Source organism: Carassius gibelio, chromosome A1 (assembly GCF_023724105.1).
Source record: "Carassius gibelio isolate Cgi1373 ecotype wild population from Czech Republic chromosome A1, carGib1.2-hapl.c, whole genome shotgun sequence".
NCBI classification, from domain to species: Eukaryota; Metazoa; Chordata; class Actinopteri; order Cypriniformes; family Cyprinidae; genus Carassius; species Carassius gibelio.
In genome coordinates this window covers 38,523,241-38,549,984 of record NC_068371.1, presented here as the reverse complement: position 1 = coordinate 38,549,984, position 26,744 = coordinate 38,523,241, and the positions used below count along the sequence as shown (strand labels likewise).

The 26,744-nt window shown below is 35.5% G+C and overlaps 1 protein-coding gene across 3 annotated transcripts; it reads right to left on the bottom strand.

The window, feature by feature from the left end:
- On the bottom strand, positions 1-25,409 carry LOC128020875 (protein jagged-1a). Of its 3 annotated transcripts, none has more exons than XM_052607641.1 (25): positions 25,132-25,409; positions 24,535-24,843; positions 20,947-21,004; positions 18,924-19,181; positions 18,025-18,085; positions 16,972-17,102; positions 16,759-16,878; positions 14,658-14,771; positions 13,775-13,888; positions 13,425-13,538; positions 12,555-12,601; positions 10,553-10,877; positions 9,205-9,369; positions 9,009-9,122; positions 8,777-8,890; positions 7,730-7,843; positions 7,530-7,646; positions 7,021-7,048; positions 5,592-5,677; positions 5,341-5,454; positions 4,339-4,448; positions 4,024-4,248; positions 3,778-3,900; positions 2,855-3,008; positions 1-2,575 (listed from the first exon to the last, which is right to left on the bottom strand). In XM_052607641.1, exons 1-25 carry the CDS (start codon positions 25,225-25,227, stop codon positions 2,043-2,045), a joined length of 3,744 nt encoding a protein of 1,247 aa, XP_052463601.1. In that variant the 5' UTR covers positions 25,228-25,409; the 3' UTR covers positions 1-2,042. The 3 variants fall into 3 exon arrangements, with proteins under 3 accessions (XP_052463601.1, XP_052463609.1, XP_052463616.1); XM_052607649.1 differs by having other exon boundaries at positions 1-2,572; XM_052607656.1 differs by having other exon boundaries at positions 25,267-25,409.
- Positions 25,410-26,744: the final 1,335 nt, after the last annotated feature.

Below are 26,744 nucleotides of genomic sequence, written 5' to 3'. Positions count from 1 at the left end.
AAACATTCAAGTGAAATTTTATTTGATTTCAGAACTCCAAATGTAAACAGTTGAATGAAATTTAACTAAAACCTAAATAAATGTTTTGACAAACCCCAGGATGTGTTTTCATGGTCTTGTTTCTTTTTTCCATAGAACATTTCATAGGCAGACACAAGGAAAAAAATAACTAATGAATTGAAAAACGTAAGACTGGACCTAAAAAAGCCCAACAGTCCAAGTGTATTGTAAATGATTTTGATTGAATATTTGTCTTGCACATCACATTCGGTTCTGTGTTCTTCATATTTCATATTACTGTACAAGCATTGCACTTCTAATACTGTTTATTCCCTTTAGACGTTTTGGTTAAAGTTCGTCTGAATACTGTGGTTTACCAGAAAACTCTAGACAAGCGTTGTTTGATATCCTGGGCTGCCAAATCCATTTAACACCGCTATGGCAGAATATTTGCTAAACATCTTTAGGAATGATTTTAACATATGAACAAAGAAAGTATGTATATATCAAAACTAGATGGAAAACCATCTAGCCTACGTCTCAGGTTTTCTGAAACAGACATTGCACACTGTATTCTGGATTTAAACAAACACCCTATTATTCAAAAAATAAACTATTATTTTGGCATCTCAGAAATAAGACAATATTTTCCATCCAAAAATACAAAGGTTGGACACGAGCGGTCACGTTCTCAAACCTAAACTATGTATATAAATAAAAACAAACAATAGGCTCTCGATTAAGTTAATAAATCAAATATACACAAATGATTCATTAGAAAATATGTACAAAGTCATCTATACAACATCAAACTGACAGTGAATTTCTTCATACAGACAGTAAATTCTAAGCATGACCTGTCTGCCTGTAGACGAAAAAAAAAAAAAAGAGAGTGTGAAAATAAAATCCAGTCAAAAACCCAATAAATGGGAGTTAAATACAATCTTCGAACACATGACACAGCAGTGTTGATTCACAAGCTATTTCTGGTGCATTAAGTTCTACATTATAAAAATGTAACACAATCTGCATAATATGCAATTCAGTTCAGCAATTGGATGAAACTCACGAAATATCTCCACATATAATTTCATCCTAAAGTCACAAGAAACGAATAAAAATTTCTAGGACTATACTGTTTAGCACTATAAAGGTTAAGCACACCCCACTGTAATTGCATAATGTTTTATGCAATACAAATAAATGTGTAATTCAAGCTATTTTATTTATGTGGTAAAGTACTTTTTGTAATTTATGCTGATTTGCATAAAAATCCTAGTATACATTTTTTTGTACTGTATAAAAATGCAGTATTTCAATCTTGAAAAAACAAAAAAAAAAAAAACATGTAAAGTAATGAGAATTTGTGTGTATAGTGCTTAAAGGGACAGTTCACCCCAAAATTGAAATTGTCATAATTTACTCACCCTCAAGTTGTTCAACTTACTTTCTTCTGTTGAACACAAAAGAATATATTCTGAAGTAATCAAAAAAATTGACGGTAGCCGTTGACTTCTATATAATATATATATATATATATATATATATATATTTTTTATACTATGGAAGTCAATGGCTATAGTCAAATGTTTGGTTACTTCAGAATATCTTCTTTTGTCAGGATAAACTCATACAAGTTTGATGGTGAATAAATGACATTTTTCGGGGTGGAATACCCCTTTAATTGTCATTCAAAAAGACATCACAATGTGAACAATGCCTATGAATTCTGGGATGAAATGTGACCTGGACATGTTTTCGTGATATTCCCACAATAAGCAGATTTTGGCCAATTACAGTCCATTCTAAATCTGGTTCTGTGTTTTAGGCTAAAACTTCAGCACAGGTTAACATCTTCAGGCCCTACTAACGCCTTAAAAAAACCGGACCAGCCCGTGGTCCGACGGCAAGGTCTGAACAAAAACTGTCCGGCCTTGTCGTGACAGCCAACAATAGGCGTTCTAAGTCCAAAAGATGTCTTCTTTCGTTTGACCTCTTGTGACATCATGTGCAATGATTGCTAACATGTCGATCATCGGCTGCTATACGATATACTCCAGTTTGTGCAAGCGGTGTTGTGCGTCCAGATCTCTGTGCTGTGACTCCAGGACCCTGTTGTCTCGTTTATTAGTCCAGCGTGGATCTCTTAGGTCCGTGGCGTTGGCGCTCAGCCTGTCGTCTCTGTCCACCAGCATGTAAGTCGACTGGCGTGGAAAGCATGTCTTCTGCAGACTCTTGTTGGAGTCCTCCTGCGCTAGTCTGGCTGATTCGGACAAATGCGTCCTGATTTTGGCGTTGACGCTGTTCTTGTCGTCGCAGTGGAGCTCTTTTCCTGGCAGGCTGGCGTTGGACGCGTTCTTCTCGATGTGGTTCTTGATGTGGTTGAGCTGCTCGCGGGCGTTGTTCACTGTGTTGTCGTCTGTGTTCCCCGTGGAGTAGGGGGTGGTGGGGTTGATGGCGCTGGGGCTGGAGCTGTGTTTGCGTCGATGGCGCACGCACCACAGGAACACAGACGCCAGGGCCAAAAGCCAGATCGCAGTCACTATAGACACCAGCAGTGGCACCAAGTAGTCTACTGAATGGAGAACAAAAAGATTAATAAAAACAAGCTGGCAATATAATCTTTGATGAATAGAAAGTTAATAAATGTCTTTATTTTCACTTTTGATCAATTGAATGCATCCTTGCTGAATGAAAGTATTAAGAAACCCCTCACTAGCTCCAAACTTCTGATTGATAGTGTATATCTCAGTATTTATATATTTGCTCTGAAATTGCATAAAATGGTACTTTATTTCCAATCAGAGCATCCATCATTTTGAACTATGGTTAGGGGCTTCCTGTGGTGTCTCACCGTTGGAGTTCAGTGCTGGTCTGCGCTGCACACGGACCTCAGCGATGGAGCCGATGATGGAGCTGTTCACGCTGTGCTTGCTCACCAGATCAATGAGGCTGTCTGTGATCTCTTTAACAGGAGCCCGGCCGTGAATGCCATCCTCAGTCGCATGCTACAAAACACAGTGTTTGCTTTAACATGCGACGCAAAATGCAAAAATAATCCTGACTTAAATAGCTTTCTATAGTTTCTTTTTACAACTGAAGCTGCTGTTATTAAATTAAATTAAATTAGTGTTCCTGTAGCTCAATTGGTAGAGCATTGCGCAAGGTTGTGGGTTCGATTCCCAGGGAACACATGATAGCCTGAATGCACTGTAAGTCGCTTTGGATAAAAGCGTCTGCTAAATGCATAAATTACATTTTTTTTATGAAAGCAAACAAAATGCATGGGGTGTTAAAATAATAATAATGAATATAATACCGCAACATAATGTATAATAAAATAATATAATAAAAACCATGCACATTTTTTCCTTTGAAATACCGACTGTAAGCTATTATTCAATTAAAGCAGAATTAAATGCATGGTTTAAAAAAAATTAATTAATAAAAATATAATAAAATACAAATAAATGAAATATATCATGTAAATAAAAAACACATATAAAAATAAAACATGCTAGAAAACAATATTTCATTTAAAATGTTATGAAACTGAAGCTTGCAAAAAAAAAAAGAAGATAAAATACAACAGAATAAGACACATCATGTAAATAAAAAGATAATATAAAAAATGTATACAAATATATTATGTATAAACATTTCAGACAATGCAAATTAATGACTTTTCTAGTAGTTCTTTAATACAATAAGGATACTAAAACCACTCACAAAAAGCTATTTCTAGCCAATGAAAAACTGCATGAATCTGTCACTTACGATGGCCACATGGATCTCATTATTGGTGACAGAAGAGATTTCACAGCTCATAGAGATGGAGACATTCTTAGCCACATACAGATACAGCCTCAGCTCACGACACACCTGCTCCACCGTCACTCCCTTAGAGCCGAAGCAAATATACACTTCAGAAAACCTCAACAAATGTGTGCATTAATCCAACATATGCAACCTCATCACCCAACCCTAGCAGCACACTTTAAATCTCAGTCCCAGCCGCCTCACCTGTGGCATGGTGTCCTTGTTGAAGGTGAAGGTGATGTTGGCGCAGTCGCTCTCGGGGTGACAGTGGGCCCTCACGGCCGGCCGGTGAGCAGACCAGCACTCACCCTGTGAGGAGCAGGGCTTCACGAAACACTGCTCGTCTCGCACCGGCACACACAGCTGACCCAGAGGACAGTCGCCTCGTCCCGAGCCAAGCATATGACAAGGCTTAGGGCCACACCACAGCTGTGGAAGAGAAGGAAGCGTATTCAGAAACGATAATGCATCACTATTAACTTCTGTCCAGCTACAACACTCAGGCTCTCGCTGACGTACCTTGGTACAGCTGACAATCCCTCGGTGACAGTAACAGGTGTTACAGTCTTCAGCCCACTTCGATCCATCTACAGCAATCCGACCTCCGGCCAAACACGGACGTCCAGAGACTGAGAGAAAAAACATGGCATTTAAAAAAAAACATGCTACATTTACATGTCTTATTCTTTAATTTACGGCCACTTTTGACTATTTTAGATTATGAAAAATGTAGCTGAGTTATAGTTATGGGTCAGTTATGTTGAAACTTTTATCACTTGTCCTTTCAGTTTGTGATGTTAATGATATTTGTCATGTTTTTGAGAACAAATAAACAGAGATCTTGCTAATCACATTATCTAGTGCACTGTAAAATACAAAGATATATATCGCTTCAGAATTAAAATGACTAAAACGTGTCATGTAGCGAATTCTTTTTTAATTACAAATTATTCAAAATTATTAAATTCAAATTAAATTCAAAGCATCATTTAAAAATAATTCAAACTGAATTATGGTTCTGGTCATGATTAAAAATATATATTAACACAATAGTTACAGTAAAAAAACAATAAAGGCTATTATATATTTTTCCCTTAAATCTAGAAAAAATATTTCTAATAATAATAAATGACTCTATAATATTAACACAACAGAGGCTGCTATAATATATCCTTTAAATCTAATAAAATAAGGGTTTTAGTAGCAACACCTAAAAACCTAATCTGAGATCATGAAAAAATAGATATTATATTGGCCATAATAAATATTAAAATAGATAGTGAAATTTAAAAACTATTTTAATATGTCCTTTAAATCTAGAAGAAAAAAAGTCTATCATTCTCTAGGGAACAGGAAAGTTCCCCTAATCAATGCACAATTGATAATTTAATACTGAAGTTTAGGGATTTGACCAACTCCTGAATCCTGTATGATCAATAAGTGCATGACTAATTATATTAATGTTTTAAACAGCAAGCACCAACAATAGGAGTTTGGAAAAGTGGAGTGTGGAGCACATACCTTCCTGACATCTGGGTCCGGTTCTTCCGGGGGGACACAGGCAGCGGTAGCCGTTAATTTCATCGACACACGTGGAACCGAACGCACAGGGAGACGACTGGCACTCATTGACGTCTGCGGGATGAGACATATATGTTTACACAAGAACAATATTCCTCTAAAATCACCATCTTGTGTGCTAATGTGACTTTTTAGAATGGATTAATTTAGCTGTAACCTGACAAAAGATGAATGAAGCACGAATCACTCACTGATGCGACAGTCCGGCCCTGCGAATCCACTGGCACACTCACAGCGGTACCAGTTATCACCGTCCACACACGTCCCGCTGTTATAGCTGCACACACATCACACACGCGATGAGATACGGGGTCAAAGTTCACCAGGACACAAAAGTCCCCCTCAGAAATTTCTATGATTTTGGACATCTTTGGCAAATCTGATTTATTTCAAATTTCTTTCATTTATACAATGACAAAAACAGTAAGATTTTTAAGTCGTGATGCAAAAAATAAAAAGATGCTTACAAAACTATTTATTCCTGCAATGCCAAGCCACATTTTCAGCATTTTCCTCCAGTCTTCAGTGTCACATGATCCTTCAGAAATCACTCTAATGTACTGATTTGCAAACTGTTGTGCTGCATAATGTTTATTTTTGGAACGTGATACTTTCAGGATTCTTTGATGAATAAAAAGATAAAAAAGAAGAGCATTTATTTAAAATAGAAATATTTTCTAAAAATATACACTACCATATACACTATTCTTTCTTTTCTTTTCTTTTATTATTTTTTTTAAAGATTTATATTTTGAATAAATGCAGTTCTTTTTTATTTTTTATTAACAAAATAATTCCTGAAAAAAAGTATTACAGTTTACAAAAGAATATTTGGCAGCACAACATTGAAGATTCCAATAATAAATCAGCATATTAAAATGATTTCTTAAGGATCATGTGACACTTTATACTGGAGTAATGGCTGGAGGAAATTCAGCTTTGATCACAGAAATAAAGTATACTTTAAAGGATATTAAAATAGAAACCATTATTTTATATTGTAATAACATTTAGCAAGATAAGTGTTTGTTTTCTGTATTTTTGATCAAATAAATGCAGCCTGTGTGTGTGTGTGTGTGTGTATGTATGTGTGTATATATATATATATATATATATATATATATATATATATATATATATATATATATATATATATATTTATATATACATTTGTGAGAAAATATTAATTTAATTAAAATATTTATTTGATTAATTAATGCTTTACATATAATGTATTGTCCACCCACAGAGAGTGACTCAAACAGACCATATTCGTTTTTATCTGGCAAAATGTATTGCAATACTTAACAATATACAGAAAATAAATTAAATTACAATCAATGCTTACAAAAACAAATCCCTCGTGGCTTGAAAGCAGCAACATAATTTACTGATTTGAAGATAATCTCACTATTCATCTGAAGCTTAATTTGCACAGTATTTCATACAATTAAATGGTTTATTAAAAGTATACTAGGTAAATATAGCTGATTATCACTATGTATTATTTGTTACATTATAACATTGTTAGATAAAAGAAAAGACCTTGCTTTAGTTACAAATTACAATTAATTGCATTTTTACACAACAGCAAAATGATGGACTTAAAATGAAGCTCACCATGGTTGTGGGTTGCAATCATTGGAATCTGTAAATGAAACATCAAACAATTTTGTCATTAAACAGTATTCAAACACAGAAACAATCATCAGAAGAGTGAAATCAGCATGTTCACATGCACGACTGCCTAAAATCCACGATGCAACATCAACCAGTAGATCAGTCGCAATCATTTCACCATAGTCATAAAAGGCAGATCATAATCCCACCTGAATTATTACGTTTGCTAATAATCTGTGAACTATGTAAGCCATTTCTGGGTTCATTTACAAAAACCTGGAGTTCTGCATCTGAAGGTAAAGACGACATGTGTCTTGATATACTTTCTTCTATCCCAGACAGACAACTATAATGATGACGCTAGTGGTGTAGGAATTTAAGGTGCTATCCGATTAGTATATAGTTTGAAAGAGAACCTTAAGCAGCAGTAGGTGAGAGTTGGAAACAGGAGGTAGACAGGAGTCAAGACAGGAAGTAGTAAGGAAGTGGAACAGGAAGTTTTGCCGTACTCTGGCTGCAGGTGAGCCCCTCCCAGCCTTCTTTGCAGACGCAGGTGAAGCCGTCACCGGTCACCACACACGTGGCTCCGTTCTGGCAGGGGTTCGGCAGGCAGCTGCTGTTCTTTGCTGCAGAGTGAAGAGGGGAAAAGCTTTAAAAGCGGATTTAGAGGCTAGTTCACCGAAACAGTCAGTCAGGCTGTTCTTCTCACCTATGTTACAGGTCGCTCCTCCCCATCCAGGAGCACACGTGCACTTAAATGAGTCGCCTTCGTCAGAACACGTGCCCCCGTTGTTACAAGTAGCCTCGTCGCATTGGCTCTCGCCTATAAACCAGAAGAAATCAAGTGTCAGAAAAAACGGATTACATTCAAATCCTTTACTTGATACTTGAACGATTTATTCTAATTCTGCAGGATAACAGCGTCTGATTTAAACTAGTCCAGAAAGTCCGATTGGTTTCCGTGAATCAGCTCAAATTGTGTTTTTAAATGAACTGATTCAAAACTGATTTAATGATTCATTTGTATCATCACTGTTCAGAATATTCAGGGACATTTTTCTATGCTATTTCATGCATTAAGATGGTTTAGTGAAAATATATGAAGATAAATATGGCATATGGATAAATATGGATAAATATCACTATGTATTTATATTAGATTTTCATATAAATTAAAAAGATTACATATCATTCTTAAAGATTTAATTTAATTCAAATATTCTTATTTGAGGAAAAAAAACATGCTAGATTTTTTTATGTATTTAGTTTATTTCTTAATCATTGGATCTCCTTGACTGCAGTGGTTTTGTTGACAAAATCCCTTTTTATTATTAGTATTTTTTTTACATATAGAATTTTGTTAGTTAAATCAAAATAATAATGAATATTTTTGTTAATTCTTATTTGTTTACTATACATTAAATAATATTAAATAATTATAATAATTATTATTATTATTATTCATTCTTGCTTGCTATACAGTAATAATAACCATGAGTATTAATATTGTTAATTAATCATTAATAAAATTGAATAAGTATTTTGTTATACAGTCTGGTTTAACGCAAAAATATAAAAATCTTAAAACAAGATGAATTCATTTTAAAGACAAAAAGTCATCTGAACAATGCCTTTTCCAGTCAATTGAAAATATTTCAGCAGAGCATTACTAGAAAAACGTTACTGAAAAAAAAATCTTGGGGGTTTCAAGGTTGTATGAATGATACAATATGCAAATGAGGAGGGCGGGGCTTACGTGAGTGACAGGTCTTTCCCTTCCAGCCGTTTTCACACTCGCAGTAAAAGTCACTGACCAGATCCCGACACACTCCTCGATCCCGACAGGGGTTCAAGCTGCAGTCGTCAATGTCTGTTTTGGAAACAAACAATGATGTACTGCTAAATATAATCAGAGACATTGCTGAAATCATTTCCATAGAAAATCAGCTCCACTTGAAGTGACTATTAAAGGCTGTAATGATACTCACTGCTCTCACAGTTGTGTCCCTCCCACCCATCAGCACAGATACACTGGTACGCGTTGATTTTATCAATGCAAGTACCGCCGTTACGACAGGGACTACTTTCACAGTCGTTGATGTCTGAGAGTAAAGAGTGAGAGGTACAACGTTAAAAAGACTCTGAGTGAAGGCGTTGAATCTAACACGGGGGACTCTGGCTTACTCTCGTGGCAGTAGGTGCCGGTGAATCCCTCCTGACACTCGCAGCTGAAGTGTCCTCCGGCGTGACTTCGACAGCGGCCGTGAGGACCACAGACGTTAGAGGAGATGAGCCGCATGCCGCCCGGAGTGCTGTTAGACGCCACCGCAACCGTGCAGCTGTCAATCACTGGAGGAACCAAAGGAGTCATTAAGAGTCCTTCTGACCAAAATCAAAGTCTAGACTCGGTCAAACTCATGTCCAATAACTAGCAACCATTTAAACCAGCTAGAAACCACAAAGAAGCTGGCTCTCCACAGCATTAATCATAATAATGCTGTTATTATTAGTATAATATAATTTATATTATTAATAGTGACAAAAATTACATCTGATATAATAATCTTGATCTGATTAAGATTTATCTGATTTAATAAATATATTTTTGTTATAATAAGCATTAATAATTTATTAAGTAATTAAGTTCAAAATAATTAAGTTCAAATAAGTATTTGAGCATTTTCTTATTTTTCGTTTAAATAATTCTTGCAGTAAATAATAATAATAATATTTGACGGTAGAACAAAATGTTATTGTTATTATTTCTTGCTATACATATAAAAAAATACATTTATGATTGTTAATAGTAAAGTTTCACCATATGTATTTTTAGAGAAAAAAAAATATTTAAAAGGATATCAATTAATTTGAAAAGTAAAATGTCGTCTGAACAATGACTTTCCATTGTTTTTAAAGCCATTTGAAATATTTATGAGCATAAAAAAAAAAAAAAAAAAAAAGTTTTTATGACTTTTACTTTTACAGTCCTGAACAATAACAGGTGAAAATATTCCCAGGGTTTCCTTGAGCGTGGGAACCCTGCCTCCATCCGGATATCTCCTTCACACTGACAGCTATGATGAAAGCAGACAGCGGCATGCTAAGAGTTAGCGAAGTCGTCACGTCGTCTGATTAACGGTGGGTTTTCCCCTCGCGGTATAAGCTCACTTCGGGTTAGCATATGCATCGTGTAACGGTATCCTATCTGTTACCATAGTGCACCAGCCCAGGAGACCAATAGACTAGAGTTAGCAATCACTAACGCTACAGCGTACACAATGGCACGGCATCAAACACACCGAGGCCTTGAGATGAGGATAGTCCTACAGCCGCGCTAACTAAAAAAGACTCAACTTCTATTCCGAGTAGCCATTAAACCTCAGAATGTGCCTGAACACATAATCTTTCCCCCCCGCACACGAGAGCCCATCAGCAGCCAATAAAGCTGGAGACTTCAGCACTCCTGTAATAATTTGAATATTATTAATAAAAATATAAATGATATATATACTGGATTCTCTGGGTGACCTACCTTGACATGGTGTGATGAGGCAGTGGTCTTTAAGCTGGGAGCAGTTTTTGCCTTCGTAGTCTTCGGGACACTTGCAGTAGTAATCTGAGGCCAGGCTAAAGCACTGTGCCCCGTTCTGACACGGGCCGCTCTCACAGTAGTCTATGTCCAGCTGACACGTGTCCCCTGAGAAACCAGGTGGACACAGACACTGGAATCGGTTGAGCGCGTCCTGACAGCGTCCTCCGTTGAGACAGGGGCGACTAGCGCACTCGTCCACGTCCCGCTCACAGTGTTCACCTGCAAAGCCTGCTGCGCACACACATCGATATCCATTGACCAGATCCTGACGGACGGAGGGAGAGGCACATTAGGACAGGGCGGGAAAACACTACACTCACACAGTATTAAAACACTAATCAGGATGAAATAATAATACCATTATTATTATTATTATTATCAACTGACTACATTGTAAAATAAAAAGTTGTATTATTATTATTAAGATAAATAAATAATAATTATTGTAAACCTTAATAGTAACAGTCATAATAAGTGTTATTATTATTCATAATACTACGATATTGACAATAATTATTTAATAATTTTCTGCATTTTACTTTATAATTATAATTATAATTTTTATTTTAATTACTTAAATTTGAATAATTATTTATTTTCTTAATTCTTATTTGTTATACATAGTTAATAGTAATAACAATAATAATATATTGTAAAATAAAAACCTATTATTATTATTTTATACAGAGAAAGATAATAAATAACATTTACTGCAAACTTTACTAAATAAACTTTACAAAATTTATTGTAAAAAAAGTAACAATAATAGTAATAATAATAATATTGTTATTATTATTATTATAAATAATAATTATTGTAAACATTAATAATATATGCTATTATTAATTATTATTATTATCATGATATTGACAATAATTTTTAATCATTGTTTAATAATTTTCAGCATTTATCTTTATATTTATATTTTTCTTTTAATTACTTAAATTTGCATAATTATTTATTTTCTTAATTCTTATTTGTTATAGATGGTTAATAGTAAAAACAATTATAATATATTGTTATTTATTGCAAACTTTACTAAATAAACTTTAAAACATTTTTGTAAAATTATTTTTTAACAATAATAGTAATAATAATAACATTGTTATTTATAATACTATGGTTTCATCTATATATTTAAAAATGATTTGTATTTTTCTTTTATAATTATATTTTCCTTTGAATAATTTAATAATCATTAATTGTTATACAGTACAATAATAATAATGTATTTTTGTTACTTGCCATACTTTAAAATAATTAAGTGTATTAATATTATTAATGAATGATTCATTAATAATTTCATTTAATAACTATTAGTTACTTAAGTAGTATCATTCAGCAAGTATCATTTTAGAGCAAAAATATCTAGGCACCTACAAAATAAATCTACCTGAACAGCAAAACGGTGTATGGTACAACATATTTCCATTGATGATATCTTGAATTTTATTTTCTAGGACCACTGACAAATCGTTTTTTCTTTTAACAACATTTTGTGAGGTTTATTCAAACATAATCTCACCCATCCCTAGTGAGGATATTGTACTTTCTTGCATTATAAGCGACTGATATCCTACAGTCCATTACAACAGATTAAATTTGATCAAACCGAACACAGTATTGTCAGGACTGATTAGGGTTTTGGGAGCTAACTGGCTCAGATAATGTCCTAATGTATTCCAGCTGTACTAAAGCGCTGAACCAGAGTGAGCAAAGTATACAAAGAGAGCGGAAAAACAATGAATAAGAGACAAGAATGCTTCTGGTAATCCGATCGTTTTACAAACTCACTCTGTCTTTAAGTTCACTCTCCAAAACATGACTCTGCTTCTGCTATAATTAAACAGAAATGGACAGAGGGGATAGAAACGGAGAAAGCAGGGTCTGGGTTTTTTTTTTCACATCTGCCAAAAGAGATGGAAAACATTTGTAGCCTTACCTTACACAGTCCTCCGTTAAGACACTGTCCATGGCAATCATTGACATCTGAGGGAGGTGATCAATCAAAATATCAGTTCATATTTCAGAAATCATGCCAAGAAAGCAGCATTAGGCTCCATATCAGGTCCAGACTCTGCACACTTATTTGCATTTTCTGCATTTAGTGAGAAAACCTTAAATTTATACAAGGTGAAACATGTTAAACAGAGAGGGCTGAGAATACTAGACTCTATTAGGATTCTAGGATTTTTAAGAAAACTATTCGATGACTCGGATGAAAAGGTGAATTATTTTTTGAAGTTGAGTTTCGCCCCACACTAAACCACTAGTTTTTAGGAATTAAATAATGGACAACTTCTCGTATGCTTCTAAATTCACAAATTTGTTTGTAAAAAAAAAAAAAAAGGAATATTTAAAAAGTAAAAGTAATATAAATTTGATATTTAGGAAGATTTATATACTGTTGTAGTATTTATTAATATTTGTAATTAGCTTTTATGTTTTTTATTTTTACTATTTTTCACATTTCTATTTAGTGACAGAATAATAATGAATAATCATTAATCATCATTAATCATCATAAAAAAATTATTCTAAGTGTTTGCACTTTTTTTATTTCAGTTAGAAATAAGAAATAACTGTAATTAGATCACAGAAGAGTAATCCCTTAATTGACTTTTTCAAAGTTTCAGTAATTAGTTACATCTTAATGCATTCAACCCAACACTGATCACTTCATTACTCCCTGAAACTGCTCTATGATATGAAAACATATTGATATGAGTTTTATTTGAATATGGGAACTTCGTTGAGAGCTCCTAAGAATTCAATCTCTGACTGCTTTCATTAGAAACTGTGACATACTTACTGATGTCGCAATTCTGGCCCGTCCAACCAGAGAGGCACTCGCAAAAGTATCCGCCAATCAGATTCCGGCAGGAGTGGGCATTGACGCACGGGCTCTCCTCGCACTCATTAGCATCTGAGCCAAAAATGACAAAAGAAATCAGCATGAGCGCAGTCTAAATAACGTCCCTGAAGAATTTGTGCGTGTGTGTTAATGGTCTGTAAACGTGATCCACTATGAATCCACAGCGGGGGTCTCATGGGGGTCTGGTACTTAAATTCTTCCAAGGCTGATTCGGTTAACACGGTAAACTGAATTTTAGAACGAACACACCCTGACTCAAAGAAAGACACACACACACACACACACACCAATGAGACAGGTCTTGCCGGTCCACTGCGCAGGACAGATGCATTTAAAACCGTCCACCAGATCCAAACACACACCGCTGTGATTGCACGGGTTCGGACTGCAGTCGTCTTCATCTGAGGAAGAGGAGGAGACACAGAGGAAGTTTGCATCATAGTTTAAGAGACTTCTGAAGGTCAGAGTTCAGTTTCAGTTAAGAATCAAATAAAAGGGAAACAAATGTTTATGTAAGAAAACTTGATTTTCTCATTTTCTGAAGAAACTAGTGGTCCTTGATTACGCAAAAGTCACTGCAATGATACAAGCGTATTTTACATGGTTCAAATGGTGTCGCTGTGCCATTGCTGAGGTGTTTAGACTGGTTTTTAATGTGTTGACATGCACTTGCTTTTATATTCTGGGTTATAGTCACTGATCTATAATATATATAGATCAGTGGTTATAGTACTATATTAGAGTGATTTCTGAAGGATCATGTGACTCTGAAAACTGGAGGAATGATGCTGAAAATACAGCTTTGCATAACAAGAATAAATGACAATTTAAAATATATTCATATGGTAATAACATTTCAAAATATATAATTTTTACTGCATTTTTTTTTCAAATAAATGCAGCTATGTTGAGCATAAGAGACTTCTTTCAAAACTATTTTAAAAATCATATGACAAGAACTTTAGAAATAAAATCAACAATAAAAAAACATTTTCTGATGAAGTAATTATAATAATAATAAATTGTTATTATTAATAATCATGACACTTGTTGTTTATATTTAATACTTACATTTCTTAATACTAACTGATATTAATATATTTTCTTAATTTACACTCATGTACACTCAGGCAGATCTGAGCAGTTTGAGGCATTGCAGAGATGGCTTACTGATGTTGCAGGACGGTCCGGTCCATCCCGGTGCACACTGACACTCGAAGCCCTGACTGGACTCCACACAACTGCCTCCGTTCAGACACGGCTCAGACAGACAGGCGTTATCTGCTGCAGAGAGCCAGAGAGAGAGAGATTGTAATGTATGCTCACACACAATCAAAACAAAACTGAGACAGAACAGCATTTTCCACAGGAATGCACAAAATACACAGACATTTTACCCCAAAATAAAAGACATGGACCACACATTTGCCAAACCATGACAAACTCCCTTTCTGTTCTAGCAGCACTGTATGCTTCGGACCGTTTCATGTCATTTTATGACTCCACGGTCTCTTTTTCACTCACATAATAAAATAATTACAAATCAAATAAAAATTTCATATCTATTTATTTAACCAGTTACTTACTTAATAGCCTCTTCATGTCAGGCAGTGTTATTGTTAATGAAAACCATTGAAAATAAAATAAAATAAATGAAAACATTACAGTGAAACATTAGACATTTTGACTTGGCAAGTTAAGCTTACTTAATAATAAAATTAAAACTAAAATAAAAACCTAAATATATAAAAATATATAACATTTGCAAAACTAATAAAAATGATTAAAATATATTACTGAATCTTTACCTAAAATTAAAACAAAAAAAAGGAAAATAAACAAATAATAGCTAATTCAAAATATTGATTAAAAACTCTAAAAGTAAATAAATAATATTAAAATAATTATATAAAATAATTAAAAATAATAATAATAATAATAATTTATATATATATATATATATATATATATATATATATATATATATATATATATTTTTTTTTTTTTTTTTTTTTTTTTTTTTTTTTTTTTTTTTTCTGTAATTATATGGAAGTCATCTGTGTCTGGAAAGCTTTACTGAAAACTCCTTTTCCCCAATTCAGAGATTATGGGACATTCTGTAAAGCTTCTCTGACCAAGCAATGGTAAGCAGGCAGAGTTTAACAAAGGGTCAACTGAATGCTAACAAAGAAAGAAAATAATCAGTAGGAGTTTTGTTGCATCAAATCACATTGTCTTTTATTGTTCACAGACAGTCAGGCAGGACCACGTTGGTTTTCCCCTTTTCAATCTCCCAGTCCCTCCCTCTCTTCACTGTTTATCAGATCAGTCAGTGGACGGGAAAGCCCCTTTGGCCTTTCTCAGAGACCACCAACAAAAACAGACGAGTGTAGCAAGAGGCTATGAGTTTTTATTTCCAATAAAACATAACAAGAAGAAGGATAAACAAAAAATCGAAGCAAACCAGAACAAAACGAAAATAGTAATATCTCTGTAACTGTGTCCTGGTGAAGTGTGTCTGACAGGAGACGAAACATCATGCCAAAACAACCCAACCAACAGATCTATTCCAACACACATATGTGATAGAGCCTGCGCACGATCGGATGCATTATTCTGCCTAAAATCAACTTAATGCACACTGCATTCTTAGGCCTGGCCAGGACACGGACTGCTTGATTAGTAAGAGTATGTTTGCTCTCTGATCTTTTCTTTTCAAAGAAAGACAGATGACAGAATCCAGGATACTTTGAAAAAGAGAAATATGGACAAGCAGGATCCAGAATGAGCTCTCGCCAAGTGCCAAATGTGAGTAGAAACTGGCTTTGGAGAGTAGGTAAAATTGAGTTTCTCGCCAGTTGGCCGGAATGAACTGCAATATGATCCATGGCTTAATTCGACGACTCGCTGATAACTAACACGAGCGAAACATGCAAACCGCACACTCAAGAAAACATCTGTCCAACAACTTTTTATCCTCTTTGGAAAAATCTAATCAATCTGAATTTTATCCATGATTGTTTTCCTCCAGTACTTCAATTGATATGGAATATTCCTGTTTTTACTGCATTTTTGATCAAATAAATGCAACCTTGGTGAGTATAAGAGACCTATTCCAAAAACATTTAAAAAACTCATCTGTGGTGTAACAGTAGTGTAATAAATATGGAGGAATCATGATGCATCCTCAGGTTTTTGTAATTCATTACGGTGGACATCAGCCATGTGAGGTGTGTGTGTATGTGTGTGTGTGTGTGAGTGTGTGTCCCACCTCTCTCACAGTTCTGTCCCGAGTAGCCATCAGGACAGGCGCAGTGGTATTTGTCTGGTCCTGTGTTGCTACAGGTGCCGCCATTCAGACAGGGCTGGCGTGTGCCACAGGTGTTCAAGTCTAAACAGGAGAAAACAGTTCAACAGAAGACTCAAGCTGAAGAAGCTGAATAGAATAGAATAGAATAGAATAGAATAGAATAGAATAGAACACCTTTGTCACAGAGCTGGCCTCCCCAGTTGGTGTCACACAGGCACTGCCAGGGTTCGATGCATGATCCGTGCACACAGCCGGGATGAGGGATACACTGGTCACAGTACTCGCCCTGCCAGCCGTACAGACACCTGTGAAGGGCAGAACATCGCCTCTGAATATACTCTACCACACGCACTTTTTTGAAATATGAAATCACTGACATAATGTGACACTGTTGCAAGATCTAGTGAGCTGGCTACCTAGATAGGATACACTAGGCATAATGTGTGCACTTACAATGCAAAGGCTGCTAGTGAGGGCACACAGCAACAGTATGCTGCTTTTTAAGGCACTTCGTTAGGCCAAAATACATGACAGAGAAGGCAATCTTTTACTGCATTTTGCAGAAAACAAATTATATACAAAATGTAGAATATAAACAGTCATATTTCATTAAATTCTGAAGTAAACATAGTTCAATCTTATAAAAATCCCTAATTAAAAGACTATATGACTGAACTTTTGTGTATTTTATTGCTTATTTCAGTATTTTGTCATTAGCTTACCAACATGCTTAAAATTAGACTATCAAAATTAAAAAGCTTGACATTTGAAAATTAAAAAAGAAAGAACAAGACAAGAATTAATGTGTAGTTTATTATTATCATTATTATTATTTAGGGTTACTAAAATATATTTAAAAAAAAAAGGCCAAAAAAAAAAAAAAAAATGGCCAAATTTCGCAGCTCTACAAAAATGCACAGAAAACCTCAGTAGGAAAAAATGATAAAAAAAAATAATAATCACATTTTAAACTACATTTGCAATTATAACCAAAAAATAAAATAAAAATCCCTAGCAGCCCTAGTTAGTAGTCACTTAAACCAGTCACTTAATAGTAGGCCAGTGCAAATAGTAGGCCGGTGAAAATGGGGTTTCATTTGAGTTTACTTATGATGAGGCTCTAGGAATTTTAGTTAGCATGCAACCTTAGAAGGGAGAAGTCAGCTCACTTGATTTTGGAAAAGAGTCATTAGATCCATGATCCGTATAATAAAGACGATGTGTTACCTGCAATCTCCAGGCACTTTACAGGAGCCATGCTCAGTGCTACAGCCCTGCTTACAGATGGCTAAAGAAACAAGAGAGAAAGAGGGACATGGTTACTGCTATCAGCTCCATCTGTGTGATCTCAGCAGTTCTCTCTCATCACGCCATTCCAGCGGCTCTCAACATCATCACACCCTCAGCCAGTGATGTCACTTCTCCTCCCCTCCACTCGTGTTTCTTCATGCAAGAGTGAATGAGGGAATAAACACTATTACAAAGATAAAATCCACCCTAATACTGTCGCAAACCCACACCGTATCAAACAGTAACAAACACTAGCTGGCAGACGGGATGCTGTGTGTCTGTGTGTGTGTGTGAGAGACAAAACTTTGTTGTGATAGTGATAATCTCAAATAATAACATCCCTGTGAGGTCAATGATACAGAGCCAGTATGAGTCCAGTCTGACCGAGCCTAAATCTCATTCCCACACTTATCAAACAATGAATTTCCATGACTTTTCCATCGTTTTGTGATTTTTTTTTATTGTCAAAAAGAACATTTTATTGCAGATTAAACATTTATTTAAAAAAAATAATTAATTAAATATATATATATAGATTTTTAAACACTATGAAAAATATTTTCATTATAGGAATGTACATGACTTTTCTAAATGCTAAGTAATTTCCAGGAGTATTTCAGGTTTGGAATTTGTTTTCAATTCCTGACATTATTTATAATAAGAGACCTTTTTAAAAACCAATCTTACAAATCTCTACCTTTGAAACAGTAGTGTGAACACTGTCCCCGATGGAAACAGACCTCAAATATGAAACGTGAAGTATTTTACCTATAGCAACAAATCCATAAATTCATGCACAGTAGCACTGTAAATCTGACAGATGCCCAGCCACTTACCAGTGTTGCATTCTGGGCCAGCCCATCCCTCCAAGCAGGTCTTGTTGCCGTTGTGATCGCAGTTATAGTGGCCGAAGAAGTCATCTCTGGGCCGACAGAACTTATTGCAGCCGAAGCCGAAGTAGTGCTCGTCGCAGGTCACCCGAATCTGGTACTGGAAGTGAGCCACGAGGCCGTTGTGTTTCAAGACGTGCCACTGACGGTTTGGGTTGATCATGCCTGACTGGACCGCTTTCTCTATGACTTGTCCATTAACGCCTACAGGAGTGAGAGACAGAGAGAAATGGACACTTAAGTGGGCAGCTGTGGTTTAATTACACCTCTTTACAGCGTGACTGAGAAATTATTCCATCTTACAAAACCCTGACGCACACACAAAGTCTGATCGCAACAGGCGGATTTGTGTAATGGCTTAAAGATGAAATGTTTCTGAAACACAAAAGGAGATTTTAGGCTGAATGCCTATTTTAGCCTATTATACCACCAAAATAGACAAAAAAAACACTAAAAGTATCACAAATGTTTCATGTAAATGTAAACATACTCTATATTCCCAGTCTTCTGAAGCTATATGATAGCTTAGCTTGACAAATAGATCTAAATTTAAATCCTTTTTGGAGCTTGACAGCATAAATCACCATCACCTTTTGATTTTTGATGTGTAGAGCGGCTTAGACATTCTGCTTAATATCTCATTTTGTGTTTCAAAGAACATGTAAACAAAAAACAATGACAGCTTTTTAGGGGCGAACTGTCCCTTTAAGAGCAGTGTACTATAGTCTTTGTTTACTATTGGGCAGAGAAATATTGTAGTGATTTTTTCACTTCAGGCAGGAATCCAGCACAGCGGTGAGGTATTTGGCCGAAGGGCTGTAAATTGTGAGACGAGTGTGTGAAGTGTGTGTGGCTCGTGGTTTAAGAGAACTGTCTTGACCCACACCTGTCCTTCAGAAATACAGGAGATCTCACTGTTACCTTCCCTCACTGTTTACCTGAGAGACGCTGGACACATCACACCATAGTGCAAGAGCCAAAAGTGTTGTGTTTTTGATTTTTGCTAGCATACATACACAAATATAATATATAAAACAAAATGCAAAAACACACACACACACACATGTATATATATGTGAAATATACATTTCCTCTAGTATACAGTTCACAAATATAATATATAAAATATATATAAATATATCAAATTATATATCTATAAATATATTTTTTACTTTTGTAAATGTATGAACTTAATATTTACACTATTTATTGTACGTATGTATATAAAATAAAATAAAAATTATTCTATATCATTTAAATATTTCAAATTGATTTAGGGAGAAAAATTACAGTCGATTTTACGCCCAGTTCATTAATTACGCACCAACACATTATATATACAGTGAGTATTAATATATAGTGTGAGTATTAATGTTTAAAAACACAGCCTAAGAATGTATTTACTGCTTTATTTAGTCTTTAAACCCTGGTCAAACAGCATTCACTACAGTGTGTGTGTGTGTGTGTGTGTGTGTGTGTGTTAATGAATGCTACACTACAGAAGCTGGAGCCGTGCTAAAGGCTACTTGACATGTAGGTGTTAAGTACAAGTCAATATTTGCACTCCTGTTCACATTTGGCACACACTCATTTAACTCTGAATCAGAAAATAAAAAAGATTATACACATTTTACATGCTTGACTCTACACAAAACTAATGTACCAAATTTCCAAGTGTCTCACTGCTTCACGTGTAAATTTGTCTCCTGCTTGTAACAATGTGTTTAAAAGACTGATGAATGTAAGCAGGTGCAGGCAGCGGTTTAGTGACAGGAAGTATTTGCCAACCATCCACAACACACACGCACAGAAATACACACAAGTTGCATGCTGCCTTTACACACGCTCTCTCTCATTATCACTTTCTGACTGTGCTCTCTTCAAAGATACAGAATAGAGAGAGAGAGAGAGAGTGAGTGTGTGTGTGTGTGTGAGAGAGAGAGAGAGAGAGAGAGAGAGAGATACTCACTGCCAGTGCTCGAGTCATTATTGAAGTCCAAAGCCTCCACAATCAACGTATATGACCTCTGAAAGAAAGAAAACACACATGAAATCACCAGTACACACAATCTCAAAGAAGCTTCATTTTATATTCATTCACAATGTTTTTGTGTCTTCTTTGAACATTTGTGTTTCAAATTCTGCTGCTTTAAGTTATATGGTTGGCTAAAATGAGCCAATGGTTTAGTCAAAACTGAGAGAAAGACTTCAAGGTGTAACTACAAGGTGAATAATTATAAAACAAAAAGTTATGCGTTCATCATAAGGACTTTACACCAAAAGTTTTTTACTAATTTTAGAGCTAAATGGTTAAAAACATGCAGAAAGGGCCATTCAAAATGCAAATAATACAATGATATAATCACTGGCTGTTCAAAACATCATATCAATGCATTCTTGAATATATAGCCTAAGTTTAAAATTGTTGACAGTTAAAAAAAATTACAAGTGAAACTTTTAAACATACTTTAAACTATTTATTATACTGTGAAATGTTACAAAAATTTAAAATAACAGTTTGAATATCCAAGTGATGGAACTTTACATTTTCAGCAGCCTTTCAGTGTCACATGACACTTCAGAAATGATTCTAATAAGCTGAGTTGTTGCTCATTTCTACATTTCTTTTTACTATCAATGTTGAAAACAATTGTGCTGCTGTATATCTTTGACTAATAGAACACTCAATTGATTGATACAGAATGTTCATTCTTGAGGTTGGGGTTTAGAACAAACCCTTCCAGAACATTTGAGAAACATTAATACAGCACTGCCTCACACACACTAATGATTGATGACTCGGTGCCTTATCAGGAGACAGCACTGAACTACTTTTACTATCAGGCTCTTCATCGACTGAAGATAATCAACAGGACAGACAGGAGAGTGAAAGAATGTGTGAGAAAAACCCTCCACGAGATGTTAGATGACGTTTGAGGACAAGGAGAAGCATGAAACTGACAGAAACAGCCTGAGAAATATTCTCAGAATATAAACTGATTCGGAGAACAGACCGCAGACGCGTTTACTCCATCGGTGCTCTCTGAGATGACCTCACACACACCAATAATGCCGGCTCTTCCTGCCTCTGCAGTCTGAGGGATCTACGGCCCTTTGTGAGCTTTAATCCATCCACACACACACACACACACACACACACACATGAAGGTGAAGTCAGACGAGTGAGTGCAGCATGGACTGCAGGCCAATCAGAGTTCAAACTCACGCACAGAAAGACACAGCAGGGCCACAGGATTCATCCACACGTGACACATCAGTGATTTGAACTTGAGACAGTGTGAGAAAGACATGAAGAACCTCTCAGACAGAACTCATGTCACACTGACTGACTATTTAAGTATTTACTCTGAAATGGCTTCAATTACTTTCAATTAGATGAGCCATCCTTGTCAGTGTAATCATTAAGATTCAAAACGTTTGATGCAAGAACAAAAAAATCAAGTTATAGAAACAAATCAAGGCTAGTCTTTCACTGTTTGAACAGAATTAATAAGGATATGCTCTCCCACTGAGCCACATGAACCACTATCACAATAAGAGCCAACATATTGTTTACTAAAAACTTTTACAATTTTAAAAATTCCATGCTTTGATTCATTGAAACAGACAATTTGATTCAACTGAATCAAACTTATAACAAAGTTTTTCCCACACCAGATATTATTGATGTTGCTTCATGAACAAAATCACTGCAAATGGGTTATATTGGCGAATATCTATTATATCAGCTATAAGACTAGTCTTCATCTTCTCCAAGTTCACTAACAGCAGGACGCTGGTTACCAAGACACGGTCTGAAACATCCATACACACCCTGCATTTCATCTGACTGCTGCTGATGATGCGAAAACCAACAACAAATAGATCAGGACACACACACACACAAACACAGTCATGCAAAGACCCCCTGTGTGTCTTTGTAAACCCGCTTTGTTGAACCGCCGTCCAAAAATCCAGCATCGCAGGCTGCGTGGAGTTCAATTGCTAGGTAGACTAGTGATGGAAAAGAAAGCATGCAAGATGACAATGTCTAATTAATCTCCATTCAGAGCGGCTGTGAGGCAGGTCTAGACCGCTCTGGTCGATGTGGGCAGGGGGTGAAATGTTTGAGCACGCCTGCCACGGTAACTGGCCCTAATTGAACTATCAGACTGACTTGCTTTGACCTCGTACTGACGGCTCAGCCTCAGGAGTTGTGAAAGTAAATATGGGCTTCAGCAAAAACAATTGCACCATTCAGATTCAGAATGGAGAAAATTAGATGCCAAAATCAGATCTGGTTAGATGCTCTATGCACTGACAGATAAGAGAGTTTCAAAGGCTGATGTCAACGTCTGGTGGTCGACAGATATGAATTTTTTGATGGCTGATGCCAATATATTTTAGAGCAGATATAACACTGAATTACCCTGTCCCACTATTTAATTTGAACAGTTAAAATTATTTTAAATAAAAAAATGTTTTTGTTTTTGTTTTGTTTTTGAAAAATAAATCTGTAAAATAAGACAGGAACTTCGTGTTTTATTAATCCTTATCTAAAATAATTAGAAGTACAGACGTTGACAGCATGTGGATTAGAGATCAAAAATATAGTCTCATCAATATATCTCAAATGTGATTGTAAAATCAAAAAAAAAAAAAAAAAAAAAAACACACACTTGCATAACCCTTATTTAATAAACTATAATAATGTGTTGCAAGCAAAATGTATAAATAGTCCAATAAATTAGCTTGGATGAATAATTGAATAATCAGTCAACCATGTTATATTATTTATTTATTTAGTGAAGTTGAAGTAAATACTTTGTAGAATAGGTGCTGATTTATTATTTGCTATGATTGTATTGTCATTTTTTATTTCAGCATACAGCATTATGTTGTCAAAATGTTGTAAATATGAATGCATGCTTAGCTTGAATTATAGGATGTGTCTAGGTAGGCAGCACACTATAGGTTTCATTAAGACAATTAGAGATAGTGAGATAACCCCCTTTAAATGATCAATGGTGGTCTGACTGGATATCTAAGAGCAGCTTCCAGAGACCACTGTGTGTAAATCAGCCTCTGCGTGTCCATCAGCAGGAGCTGGAGATAAACTCCAGCATTGTCCTGCTATTCTGAGAGGATTCTGGGGGATTGTGCCGGATAGGGTGGGGTAACACAACACCTGTCCAACCTGAGAGTCATCATACAGGAATGCCATGGCCCAGAGCACGAGAAGAGAACGGGACAGAACCGGCGTTCACAAACAAGCCTCGTGGAAAAAGGTATGTTGGTGAGACCGGGGCAAGTTGTCACAAGCTTATGGTCTACTTTTGGGGGTATGTTGTCAAAAAACACTGTACATTTTTTATGGCTTATAACAGTGGCTGTTTTAAACAAATAAACCCGAACTTACTTTCACAATAAACCCACCGTGGGAAATATTTACTGTGGTAAAGAGTTTGACAACTAGTGTCCCGTAATCCTTGGATTTGTTTAATCAGATTAGGATTTCCCAACAGCTTTGATAACAAAACAGCCTTTTTCAACTCACCGGCCACGCGAAGCTGAAGGGCAGCACGATCCTGGATTTGTCGTTCGGGGTGTCGAGGGGCTTGACAGAAAAACTATTCCCACCGATAACGGGAGTAGATCCGCTTCCGTAGCTGCACGGGCCTCCCGATGACACCCGCAACTGATACTCCTTCAAACACAGGCGGAAAAACGTGTCGCACTCGTCAGCCGTGCACGAGCGATCCGGGTCGTCGCGAGCACCGTCACAGCACGCGCCGCTCTGCAGCTCTCCGTTCAAGTTCTGCATGGACAAAACCTGCATCTCAAAATGCCCCGATGCCTCACATACCTGGAACATTAAAAATACGGGGGTTAATAATATTAGAGTACAGTATTTGTCAAATGAGACATCTATCTTTATCAGTTGTTTATATGAATGCATGTGCTCAATTCTTGTCCTGAAGTTGTGTGCATGAAGAATCAAAATCTGTCAAAAAGTTTTTAAAAGCCATTTAACTCAAAAGGTGTGAAAAAAATTAGAAATCTTAAAAATACCCGAGTTTACAATCTATTCCAGTGTAAGTGTTCAGATAGCATCACATAAACAGTTATGCCACAAAAGCCAAATCGCACGTACCCGCATCCACAGGCACCGCAAAAGTACATGAATGGACAGCACCGCGAAACTTGGACTCCGTCTCAGAATCATGCCTCCTCTGTCTGTCTGTCTCATTTAGTTTGCTGTGAAACTAGAAGTTCTCTCATATATTACCTCATGCACGAGGACAGAGCCGCTCAGATCCAATAGAGGACAGATTCCCTGATGCCCCTTTTGAGGCTCTATTATCCGTTACTCTTTTCTTGTATTGTCCTTCTGTTTTATAACAATGCCCACGGGTTGGAGAGGAAAAGCTGCGAATGCGGCCAGGCGAGCGCTTCATCTATACAGCGCGTTCACGGAGGAGGGGCGGGTCCGACACTTGCGAGGATTCCATATTCATGAGTGGGCGGAGCCATGACTGGAAATAACACAGGCTTCACCTTGTTTTCTAAAGCAAATTGTTTGCCAAGGTTATTTGAAGGATTTTTTTTTTAATTCAGGTGAATAGGGTGTCAGGTTTCAATTATAAAATAAAATAAAATGTATTGTAAATTTTAGATGTTAAAGTGTATTATATAATAATAAATATATAATAATAAAATCAATTAAACATTACATAGGTAATAAAGGATATATGGATTAAATTTTAATATAAAACAACAAATAAAAATGAAATTTTATTCAGTTATATAACAATGTATTTATGTATTAAATAAACAATTTTATATGTACAAGACTACTTTAAAATAACAAATTAAATAAATAATAAAATGTATCGTGATTTAATTCTAAAATGAAATCAAATTAGATTAATTTAAATAAAATAATAAATAATAAGTGTATATGTTAAATAAATACATTTATATGTACAAGACTACCGAATAATAATAAATATATAATATAACCACTATATTAAATATTAAATAAATAATAAAGAGTATCGGGATTCAATTATAAAATAAAATAAAATAAAATACAATCATACAAACAATAAATAACAATTTATATTTCAAATGAAAATGTAATATGTACAACACCATATAATAATGAACATATAATAAAACCAGTTAAATTTTGAATAAAATAATAATGGTTATCAGAATTCAATTATAAAAAAAAAATAATGAAATGTGATAATTTATATGTATGAAACTACCATATATAAGTACATTTATAATAAAACAAATTAAAATATTGACAAAACTGAACCTTAGTCAGACCTTCTTCCCTGGTGTCTCTGGCTTATTGCATTTTCACTACTTCACTTGATTGCATTCTAACGAGGTTCATTTGCTACACGTTTCAGCACAAGTTGCCATTGTGGCAGTCCTGTTAATATGCATATATTATTCATGAGCAAGAATCCTGAAATTTTACAACACAGGACCCCTGCTAGTTCGCCATTGTTTTGGGCACAGAATCAGCCTTAGTCTTTCATGCCTTTAATGGCAGCTGGTCAGAGACGGCTCTTTCTTGGAACAACAAACTGCTCTTTTCAAAGCTTAAACGTGAAGCGGTTAATCATCTCCCAGTCCATGTTAGAGGAGTCCCAAAAGAAAAGGACATGACGGGAATGAGGGGGGATAGAGAAGAAAGGGCGATCAGAAGGGGGATCTCCTGTGTAACAGAGATGGAGGAAGGAGGGGCTG